The following is a 12,698-nucleotide window of genomic DNA, read 5'->3' on the forward strand; positions in this document are numbered from 1 at the left end:
ATTCTAAAATGATAATCTATGACTCCACCGTCCTGAACCTTCTAGCATACATCAATAATTAAATTTTTAAAATTACATTATTTATGTTAAACTTAAAAAAACATAATTTATTGTATCATTTTATTAAATTATTGATTAAACTCAAATTGAGTTATTGAATATTAAAATTCAAAAAATCTCCCTTTCTATAATTACGAAAATACCTTAATTAACGCCATCATTCCAATGGCATCTTCATTTCCGTCACCTTCATTAGATCCAACCTGTTGAGTATTTATGCACATATAAACAAAATCATAATTATTTTTATTCGGCCATCCCACCTGTCCACCTCCACCGGTCGATTCATCGCTTTGAGATCCCCAAATCCGACCCTATGCCGGCGAACTCACCGGCGTTGTTCCCTTCCCTTGCCGGTGACATCAATAACATAAGCGGAGACGACGACGATTTCGGCGATTTCGTGTTCTCGTTCCCATCTCACGCACCCTCCTCCCTCTCCTATACCGCGCCAACTGTTCTCTCCACCGCCGACGCCGACGATGATGACTGGGGTGATTTCGTTGCCAGCCAGCTTGAATCTCACTCTCTTCAGCCCCAGTCATCTTCGCCTTTTTCTCCTCCGCTCGATCCGTTACCGCCGAGCAATAAAGCGTGGGTGAAACCAAAGGGTGCGATACCGCTGTCTATATTTGGCGAAAATGAAGATGAGACGGATTCGGTAACCATGGAGGGTAGTGGGGTTTTTGAGAATGGAATTGCTTCTTTTTCATTCTCGACTTCTTCGTCTTCAAGACCAGCGACGGCTGGGAAGTTCAGTGATATGATTGAGAGGTTATATAGACAGATTGATGTTGGAGGAAAGGAAGAGGTGGATGATTTTGATATGGGAAGTTGGGAATTCAAGGATGCCATGTCAATTGATGCTAGACCTAAGGTAGTCATCATCTTCAGTTTTATATCAGCTATTTGGGGTCGGTTTTATGAATTCGCATTTTCCATTTGTTACTGTTGAGTTCTGTCGGAGTGTTAAACCTATAATACTCGAGCCAATTTGAACAAGTTCTGTCCATGCTAACTAATTTGCTTATACTAATTTTATCTATCAGTCTGACCGGCGCATGTTCTGCTCATAAGCTAATGGGCTGCAAATTTCTTTTAAAGACTCGAACATTTAAGTGGTTTAATTTAGTCTGGTTGCTGATTTTTGTGTTCAAGCAGATGGAAGCGGCAGGTGGGGCTGTCATTGGGTTGGAAATGGTAACGGTTGCCAATGAAAATGGAAGTAGTCAGGTGAGCACTTGTTTTGTTTTCTCTGCATCTGCTCTCGTTTTAGAGTTTTTTTCTGCCCATATTGTATACCAGACCTAACCTCATTCTCTAGTCTATTTTTAGGTGCATAGAATGTAACTTTTTAGTTTATTTAGTGCGTTTGGGGCGGCGGTGCGGTGTTGTACTACAGTTTTTCCTGTTCGACAAAACTGCTTTTTGCTTGCATTCTCAAAAAAATTATAGTTGAAAGCTGAGTTTTCCTACTAGGCCTGATTACCTGTGGTGACTGCTAAAAACTTACAGTCTAATATTTTCAGAATTTTTTTATGTAATAGCCACCTTAATTTTTTGAACAACAGTTTCTTCTTCAACAACTTCACATCTACTTCTTCAAACAGTTGCTGCTGCCTCAAACTAACTCTTACTTAGATCTTCCTATCCATTTGTTCTTAAGAAATTGAAACATAACATTGAAAACAAAAATTGCATCAATTAAGAACTTGTTTGTTTCTGTTTTTGTTTTGCTAAAAATTGGTTTTAAGCTGTTTTATAAAAAATAGTTTTTTAAGTCACTTAGAAATTAAGATCTAAAGTAACTACAAAATGATTTGTTGACCTCTTTTTTAGTCAACTTTCACTCCTTGACAAATTCTATCTAAGCCTAAAGTCCCTTCTTGGTGCTCCTATGTGGTTGGGCAAGTGCTGCTTGGTCTGGTTGATTCAAGTTAGGTTTGACTGACCCTGGCTTGGCTCTTAGGTTAGCTTGGGTGTGCTTGGATTAGCTTAGACAAACTTATGTTTGGTTAAAATCAAAATTAAAATTAAAATCAACCCAGACTTAAATCTAATTAAGTAAACTTAGATCAGACTTTAAAATTTAAATGAAGTGTAACTTAACTTAAAATGGATCTGAATCAATACTAAAGAAAAGAGATCGAGTAATTACTTAACATTAAAGTCTCGAATTGGAGGGCGACAACTGTTAATATTTCTACAAAGGAGATTGAGATAACTGAGGTAAATGTTAGTGTTGTTTATTATTAAATAATGATTCTAATATATACAAATTTGTGTATTAAAATATTAATAATAAGTTTAATTAAGTTGGATTTAAGCTTTAGAAGTTTAGATTGGAAGGAAAAGATGAAATTTGCGACATTAAAGGTGAGTAATTACATTTTTATATGTATTAAATTAATATTTATTAAATAAGGAATTGCCTCAAAGCTTCATACAATTATTTCTATAATTTTATGCATGTTGTAAGCTTAAGTATTATTAAAATGAATGAAATAAAATGGTAAAAGGGAAAATGATTGTGTAATGACTATAAATTGAGGTAATTAAAGGAAATGAAATGTAAAAACTTAAGTCATTCAAGATTACCCCAAATGTTATTATCAGAGAATGTGATGTATTCGTGCATGAAAAAGGAAATAAAAATGATGAAGGTATACTTTCGGGTGCAAAATTTTGAGGGTGCCTACATGTACAATTTTGAAAATACTTTCGGGTATGATTGTAATTTTGATGACTTCTTAAAGAGATTAAACATGATAAATGCTTAAATTGAAATCGAAAGGGTTAAATTAGAAATAAAAATTTATAGTTTTGATTTATCAACAAATTGCATACATTTGGGATATTCGTGCATTGCATTTGTATATTAATTTAATGTATAATAAGATTGTAATTACCTGCTAAGTGGTGGAAAACTTATCGTTGAATTTATTTTTTCAGGAAAAAAATATAGATTGATACGTCTGACATGACAGATTTAGTTTACAGAAGGAGAACTATTGCTCATAGCTATTATGTTGTGTGTTGCGGTTATATATATTATACTTTTTACTTATAATTAATGATATTAGTTTGAAATATTTTACTTGCAGAACATGATATTAATTTTATATGATTTGATTTCTGTATAATATATTTTGTGGTTTTTAAGTGGTTCTTTTATTAATAAGAAGTTATGAAAATATGTGGAAATTAAATGAAATGCTAATATCATCCTGATCGAAGTTTCCGACTTGATTAATTCTAAGCTATTAGGTCAGGTCATGACCCCATACAATATTACAAGGAGTGAAAAATGAAGCCGCAGAGAAGAAAAGAAAACAATGGAGTGCGATGAAGTGGAAAGAAGAGAAGAAATGCGCAAGAACTAGGAGATAAAAAATAAGAAATGTACGAGAAATGGGAGATAAAGCAGAAGAAATGTGCAAGAATTGGGAGAGGAAGATAAGAGATGTTCAAGAACCGTTCTCTAATATCAAAATGAAGCCACTACAGTGAGAATAAGTTACTGAAAATTAAGAGGAAGCATAAATCTTTAGAGGAAATCAACAAAAATATATATATAAAAAAAGGAAAAACAACTAAGAAGAAGCAAAGATCTACTTGAGAAATTTTAAAAAAATCAACATAAAATGCGGGAAAAACAACCAAAAATAATGCACGTCGGGATTTCTTGGAAAAGACAAGATATAATGACAAAATCACCACTTGAGAGCCATCTCAGGATACAAATGCAGGAAAAAAAAGCCAACATTCAGGAAAAGCCAAAAAACTCTCTAACAAAATTGACCCTCTTTACACAGACAATTCTTTTTTATAAAGGCCTAGATTCTTATATTTACAAGTATTCCATCCAATTAAATAAACACATAAAAATGAGCACTAACACATAAAAATTGAACTTAAACATAGCATGGACAACAATAGTGTTGACGCTCCTACGTCAACTATCTTGTTACGATGCCATATTTTTTTTCTCTTTATATTGATTCTGAGCCTAGATTGTTTTTTGTAATAATCCCATTATATCACTTTTACGTTTACTTTTTTCTATTTTTTTTCTTTACAATTTTTTATTTTAACACTAATCTAAGCTTAAACTATGCATTATAAAAAAATATGAGTTCAGAAAATTTGACTAGCTCTATAATTGTGTGCTGCAATTACTATATGCAATGTTGTGTATTTATGTCTCGAGGAGAAGCTGACTATAGTAGAAGATTTTATAGGTGTTTTAGAAACATAACACCTGATGATTGTAATTTTTTGATGGGTTGAAGAATGTGTGGAGTCCACTTTAGATAGCAATAATGTATGGAGATTAATTTCAGAAAAAAATTCTCCAAGAGGTTTGACATTTGGATATGAAGTTTAATATTATAATCTTATTTATTCATATTTTAATTTGCAATTTTTGTGCTATTTATTAACGTTAAGTAATGTATAAATTTAATATAATATTTTAAATTTGTGACTTTTTGTAATATTTTGAGGTTTAGTTATGCTGTTTAATTTGAATTGTTTCTAAAACTGTGCACTCAGAACCAGGTGCAGAACCAAAATTTCAAAGAAGGGGGTGAAATTAAAAATTAGCTAAAATATATTACAATTAAAATTTTATCCTTTTTAAAACAAAATAACAACTTGAATAAATAAAATGAAATAAAAATAAAACTTATATCATGAAGTAAAAAAAAAAAAACTATTTTAATCTAGTTGTCACGATTATACATATTGAATTGTGTATAACGCTTCTTCATGGCATTGATATCTTTAATCATTTCTTTTATATCAAAACTCATTACAATACCTTTTTAATATATGTCATCATTGAACTTTCAAAAAAATCATCTTTAATTTTATTTTTTAACTTTCTCTTGACAATCTTCATAGTTGAAAATACACATTTAGTAGTTGTTATTGAGATAAGCAGTGTCAAAATCAGTCTAAGTAAACGATCAATAAGATAATATATGACTGATTTTCTTAGCTCGGCTAGCATTTGACATAAATCAGAACTTTCTGAGAGATTTAAAAAAAAAATTATTCTGATGAGCTTCAATTTTAAAATGTTCGAATTGAATTTCAAGTGTAGCTTCTTTTTATATATAAAATATTCATGATAGAATTTATTTGCAAATTAATAAATAGCATCAAATTTGAATGGTCAACCTTCTCTTAACAATCTTCATAGTTGAAAATACACATTTAGTTGTTGTTATCAAGATAAACAATGTCAAAATCAATCTAGTTAAACGACCAATAAGATAATATATGATTGATTTTCTTATATTAGCTAGCATTTGCATAAATCAGAAGTTTTGAGAGATTTTAAAAAAAATTATTCTGATGAGCTTCAATCTTAAAATGTTATAATTAAAATTTTAAGTGTAGCTTATTTTTATCTATAAAGTCTTTATGATAGAATTTATTTGCAAGTTAATAAATAACATTAAATTTTAATGGTTGATATACTTCTCGAGGATCTAATGTAGAATTGATAATTAAAATTTTATAATATTTTTCTTAAATCTATTATTCATCTCCTACAGTTGTGTTTAAAGTGGTTATGAAAATATCAATTTTATAATGATGCTCTAATATAACAATATTTTTTTGTGATACGAGCGTCCTCGAACTCCAAAGAAGAATTCATATTTAAAGTAAATATATCATATTTTTCACAAAATAATTTCATCTTCCGGAAAAAAAATATGACAATCTTGTTTCTCTTAAATTTTGAAAAAAAAATATATTAGTTGTTGATATTAAATGCATCAAGATATTTATGATTTTTTTTATAATGCTCGATAAATATCATCTGTAATTTCTAAATTTTTTGTCATAATATGTAAAATAAAATAAATCAAATGAGATGATATTATATCAAAAGTTTCATTGGTTTCACTTGTTTGACATGATGAATTTTTTAAAGAACTTTTTTTTAAAATAACAAAAATGACATCTTATATCACCAAATTATGGAGAGAACTCAAATGTGACTCTTAACATGTTTCTCTTGCACATTTTAATGTACCGACTCGATTTAATCCCTTATCAATATCTAGTACATCAATTGCAATAATTGTTTAAACAATTTTTAATTGATTTTATCTTTTGCAGGAAGAATAAATCAAATCAATTATAAATGTTAAATATGTGAAAATTTGACAAACTGTAATAACAATTTTTGATAAAACTACTATTGTCAAGTATAATATGTGTTAAATAATTAATATAATACGAAAAGGATATTTTTTGATGAACAAAATTTTCAACCCATTTCTTTCATCATCACTTCAAGGGGGGCAAAATTTTTAATGTTTAACTTGATATTGCATATTTATTAAAAATCTATAGGGGCAACTGCCCCCCCTTGGTTCCACCATTGCTTACAATTACATTTTACAAAGGCATTTTAATCTTTATTTTAGAAACAGTCGCAACACAACAGATAAACTATCCAAACAAACTGCAACAACTTCTCCTAACAACAACTTAACATAAGTTTCTCCTGACAGCAACTTCACAACTGCTTTTTCGAACAGTTACAATTGTACCAAATGGGGCCTAAACAAAAATCAACATTAAAAAAAATATGAAACGAAAACTTGAAGCTTTAAATAATAAGACATCACATGAATTCATATACATTCAAGATAAATAATCTTTTTAAACAATTGAAGTTTGATTTCATGAAAGCGTCAAAAGGAAATAAATATCGACACCAAGAAAATTCAACATCTCTTTAAATAATACATGCATAAATTCATTTTGAAGAGAAGTACAACTTTGCGAGAGGTAGACGACTTGAAACATGCAAAACGAAAAAGGGGAAGGGGGAAATGGGCTTCAGTTTTGCTATCCTCGGCACGTCGAGAACCCAATAGACTGGTTTTGTGAGTAGGAGGCTGAAAGAGCTAGTTTGCTCAGTTTGGGATTGAGATTTCGACTATCCTTCTCGACAAAGGAAGGAGATGCGGTACATTTTCACTAGTATAAGAAGAGGCTAAGGATTTCGTGAATGTAAGAAAACCTCTTTCAACTAGATCTCTTTTCTGTAAAATGGAGAGGAAAGCCTCTACTTTTGGCTAGGGTAGTGGATGTCGATAATCCTTAGTTCGGGCATCAAGTGAGGGTCATTTTAGGTATTTAACCTCCCCTTTTTCTTGATCAAAGACAATGAAGGGTTAGGATTGAAAGGGAAAAATGGCTGGTTTTAGCTTAAATTTTATTTATTTTAAGTTTAATTTAAGTTTATGTTTTAAATAAATTTAATTTTATATTTATTTTAGTTTAATTTTAGGGGTATTTACACACATACCACTCAATTCAAATGCATTTACATATCAATACTTATGGAGAGTGGTATATCTGTATATCTTGCTTAATTTGCATTTTATTTAGTTTAATTTTAATTAATATTATCGTTTTAAACTTGTTTTAGTTTTTATTTAATTTTAATTTTCATGTTTAGATTAAGTTTGGAGCTCAATTTAACCTTAAATTTAAATTTAAATTTAATTTAAATAATGTTTGATTCGTATTTATTTTAATTTAGGTTTATGATTAGTTTAAGTTTTAGTTGTCTTTTATTTAAGTTTGATTTATGTTATGATTTAATTTTATTAGGGTTAATTTTAAATTTACTTTAATTTAGTTTAATTTATATTTACATGAATGTTTGGTTTTAATTTAGATTATTGACTTAGATTTAGGTTTAAGTTGTAATCTTAAGTTAAATTTACTAATAATTAAAATTAATTTAAAATTTATATTCAATTTTATTTTAGTATTAAGTTGGATTCATTTTATGTTAAGTTAAACTTCATTAAAATTTAAGTTTGAATTTGGTTTTACTTAGATAATTAGATTTAATTTTGGGTTGATTTAATTTTAAATTTGATTTAAATCCAAACCAATTTCTTCTAAGCCAATCAAAGCACATTCAAGAAGACCCAGGGTCAACCCAGCCAGACCTAAACCAACTAGGCCAAGCTAGGGTCAACCAAACCTAACTTGAATCAACCAGACCATGTCCAGACCAACCCAACCACCTAGAAGTACTAAGAATGGATCATAGGCTTAGATAGAATGGCTAGGGGCCAAGATTGAGGAAGTTGACCAAAAATGAGATCAACAAGATATTCTATGCCAAGCACTTTTAGGAAAGTATACTAATTAAAGAAAGTAAAAAATGGGAAAACTATTTTCTACAAAAAGAAAAGCAATTTTAATGGTTCTCCAAGCAAAGTAAAAATGTGTTATTTTATCCCACATAAAATTATTTTTTTTATGAAAATCTTAAATCTTGAAATTTTGAAGTCTGCTCATAATAATTTTATTTGTCTTTTAGGTGCCCTCATTTAATTTTAGGACAATGTTCATTATATTTTTTATCTTATAACTTCTCATCTTAAAATCCAAAACTAATAATCAATGTTGAGTATTTAAATTTTCACTTGGAATGAGCCGACAATCTACACTATTGACGATCTATTTTTTTCATATGAAAATAATCAATTTTACTTTTAGTAGATTGATTCTTATTAATGATAATATGTTCATTTCTTTTCTTAAATAAAATATTAGCAATAATAAAATCATAAGTTAAAACAAAATTTAATATTGTTTTACCTTCATCATTAATCACTTCAAAGCGTTAATCACCATGAATATTTCTAAAATTTTCTACAATTCTATCAACATGTTCATTTAAATTTCCTCCAATAAAAATTATTTCTTCAAATTGTATCATATGTATTAATTCTTTTGGTAATTCCAAATTTTTTTTGAACCTATATCTAAACTTATTTGAGGAGTATAAACACTCATAGTATTGAAAATCTTAATATCAACATCAATTTTTAGGATTATAATTCTATCTCAAATTCTATTAATTCTTACAACTCTTATATATAATCATGCCTACACCATTGCTAGTGTGACTGCTACATGCATACCAATGTTTAAACCCTAAGCTATTAATCTTCTTAATATTTTCTCCAACTCATTCAGTTTCTTGAATGCATAAGCTATTTATATTCCTATGAATTATAATATCTTCTAATTTCATTAATTTACTTGTGAGAGTACCTATATTCCAAGAAGCTATACTAATTTTAGTTTCATTAACTAACTTCTTTGCTCACATTTGTCCATAATGTGAGAATCCTTGCTTATTTCACACTGTACCAAAGCGCTGCTGTCACGACCCTTGCACACTTTTCACTGTATTAATGTCATGCAACGCGTCGCTTTCAGGGAAAGCCCTAGCATTCACACAATAAGTTGAAGGATTCATGTCATGATTTTTCGACAAAAAAATTATGTTGGTTGTTGACTACCTTATGCAACTCTGCACTTTTTGCATTCAGTGCTTGAGACTCGACAATGACAATGTTAGCCTTTCCCTCTTTCTTATGAATAAATTGTATTCATTCCACGATTATGATATAATATCTTTCCGGTGTATAGTAAATTTTGTTATGTTGCTTTACATTATATTGGGGGTCAGCCAGGGCAAACATGTGGACTTTGCTTATTAGGCTCTCGTTGAATGTGGCTAGTGTACCATGCGCTCAACATACAATCTTGCGAAGCTATCTGTTTAATAACCACTAAATAAATTCTTATGATATCACTAATCGAAGGTACTTTTCCACTGGAAGAAGTTTAAATTCATTTCACTTGACATCTTAGAAATGAGGATTTGTTTGAACGGTTACATAGCCTTTTATTTGTTCTAAGAAAATCTTTTGATGCATTCACATGATGTATAATGGTTTTCACATTTTTCTTATACCTTTCTATTTTTCTTTCCATGCTGAAAATAAGCTGGATTAATTTACCATACCTGAAAAGCCTGAATGTGAACTCGCCATAAGTTGACCTGAATATTCTCAACTTATCTTTAAATTAAGTACTATTGATCCATTTAATATAGATCCTTCTTATACTTTGCACGGACCTATATGTATTTTATTCCATGGATCTGATAATTCTACTATAAAGGCTGTTGTTGACAGGTTGGAGAATGGTTGGGAAGGCTTGGAGCAGTTTAACATGGATGGCCAAGAAAGAGAACCAGCTGATGTTTTTGCTGCACATGAGAAACTCACAAACGGGTCACTTGGTTATAATCATTCTGTAACAGATAAGGTACTGCATGAGATGCTACCCAGTTTTGAAAATGGGACTTCAAGTAGTGGCACAAGTGGATACAAGATTGAATTCCCAGAATATGCTATTATAAATGGGTTTAAAGAGGTGGGCCTCTTCTTCTTCCGGTTGATATTTTATTATAGCTAAAATTTGAAACCTGATGCACATTTCTTTTTGTGTTGCGTGGAGAACAGAAGATTCAAGATGATCAAGCAGATCTAGTACACCCTCCTGAAAAGCAAGAGGTTAGATATTAGTGTTTACTTATTTATTTCTTATGCTTATGAATATAGGTAATCCCTGAGTATGAAATGGATGGGAAGTTCATTTCAGCCGTAGATCATGTAAATCATCAACAAATAAAGTTCAATTATTTTCAGGAAAAAAAATGAAGTTCAATTGAAAGAGTGGATAAAACTTTCAAACCTTCGAATTTAACACTTTGAACATGTAAAGGTTTATGAAAGCTCCGGGGAATCCATCTTTGCATAGAAGGCTGCACATACAAAACATTCCATGCACAATACAATACATAATTCTGTTTTCAAAATGCAATTCAATTTTTTTTTTCAGTTAAACCATACGTCACATATTTTTAAGATTACGACATAGAAGGTTAGGCGGGGAAGGGAACCGGGAAGCTCATAAGGGAGGATAGTGGAAACTGGAAAATTTAATATAAAGAAACTGCAAGAAGAAGCTTCTGTAGAAAACACAGTATAAAGATTTTCAAGTTTTTGTGGAAGTCTGCATTTGTTTAAGTGAACTCTCCTTGCATTTTTTAAGTACTAAATATCCTCAGAAACTCTTGCAATCTTGGAAGATATTTTGAATGTTGAAAATCTTCTCTATCTTGATGGAATTTGAATTTCTTAGGGACAATTTTTCTTCAAGCTTATGTATTATATATATGAATTCACGAAACACATGTTGATCTTTCCGCCAGGAAAATAGCCCTGTACTTAATTAAGCTATTTGTAGATTCAAAGTCAGTGTTCATTCTTTGCTAGAGTACCTAGCAAATAATGTTGTTCTATTCCTTCATAAAAGGATTTGTTGCGTCATCAGTGCTTTATTGTTTTGTTGGGCTATCTTTTAATGATAAGTATTTATTAATACCACTCAATTGGATTGCCTTGAAATGCAGATTCTTTTGTGCAGTCTTTATAGTCTATGTATGGGTGATTTTGATATCATGCTTGACGGTATTCTAAAATTTGATTTCTTACGTCTTTTTCGTGAATATAACTTTACTTGCTTCATCTTGTAATTTCTTCTCAAGAATGCAAAATTGTTCCTTTGTGTTTTAGGAATTGCTGCGAACGGTATTTAGTACCAAAATGCCTTATTGATTATAGTAATCTGTTTTTATCTTTTCATGTTTATATGATGGATGCATATTTCCAGGACATAAAAGAGATAGAGTGGAACATGTGGGACGTTGATGACCTGAACATCTCTTCTTATGCTAATGGCAAGGAAAATCTTAATGGAATATCTGAGGATCATACTGAGCATAATACAGGAGCTGGAAAGATGGATTATTCAACTATTGCTCTTGCTGGCATCATACAGAATCTGTATGAGAAAACTTGTAGTCCTCGTGCTGTTCTTCCTTCTCAAAATACGATCAATAATGGGGAGGAAATAGATCAACTCGGGAACTCATCTGCTTATGTTAATGGCGATATTGATTTTGATCAGCTTGACTGGCAATTTCAAAGTACTGTGGAGACCAGAGAAGCTAAACTTTTTGGCGCCTATGAATCAGGTGAAGGTCTAGCCAATGCATCAACATCCTACAGTTTAGTTGACCTTTATTGTAGATTGAAAGAAGAGTCTCTCTCTTTGATAGTTCATCATCTTGTTACTCTAAAGGTGTGTATGTATGATAAGAACATTAGACGCTGTTTCATGTTGTGTTAATTATAAAGATAATTTGATGTTCAAGTTTCTATAGGTTCCTGCTCTTCCTGGGGTAATGCCTGAAGTAGAGAAGATCAACGAGGAAATTCAGGTGCGTTAACTATCAACTTGTATGGTTAAGATGCCTGCACAATTAGTTGTTCGAAGCATTTGGCATTTAATATTTAGGCTGTGAACTGATAGAATGAGCTTTTGGATGAAAAATTGCTCTTGCCCCCAAACTCTCAATAATCATATAATACTTTTTAGAGTGATATTGTATAGGTGAGTGTCGGCCGTTTTATTGTCCAACCTTCGTGATTTGAAAAAGAGTGATGATTTTGTGCTTTTAAAAATAATTTAAATATAAATATAACCTTTTTTGATTTTTTAAATGTAACATTTTAATTTTAAAATAGGTAAGACCAAGCGGGTCTCACATTTTAAATAATTTAGATGATTGAATATAATACTACAGGTAATACACTTATCCCGACGAATAAATATATCACTTGTAATGGGAATTCAATCACCTAGACTAAAGAATTTGTGACATC

At 30.5% G+C, this 12,698-nt stretch overlaps 1 protein-coding gene across 2 annotated transcripts in view; it reads left to right on the top strand.

Moving 5' to 3' along the window:
• Positions 1-308: 308 nt before the first annotated feature.
• The window catches only part of LOC110026148, a 54,309-nt gene continuing 41,919 nt past the window's right edge, over positions 309-12,698 (top strand). For both annotated transcript variants that reach the window (XM_020726982.1, XM_020726991.1), the window contains exons 1-6: positions 309-937; positions 1,222-1,293; positions 10,087-10,341; positions 10,431-10,481; positions 11,644-12,114; positions 12,197-12,253. In XM_020726982.1, the coding sequence (XP_020582641.1) occupies positions 377-937; positions 1,222-1,293; positions 10,087-10,341; positions 10,431-10,481; positions 11,644-12,114; positions 12,197-12,253 (1,467 nt within the window). In that variant the 5' untranslated portion in view covers positions 309-376. The remainder of the gene's footprint in view (positions 938-1,221; positions 1,294-10,086; positions 10,342-10,430; positions 10,482-11,643; positions 12,115-12,196; positions 12,254-12,698) is intronic.

The sequence above is a fragment of the Phalaenopsis equestris genome, unplaced genomic scaffold, assembly GCF_001263595.1.
Source record: "Phalaenopsis equestris unplaced genomic scaffold, ASM126359v1 Scaffold000002, whole genome shotgun sequence".
Lineage (NCBI taxonomy): Eukaryota > Viridiplantae > Streptophyta > Magnoliopsida > Asparagales > Orchidaceae > Phalaenopsis > Phalaenopsis equestris.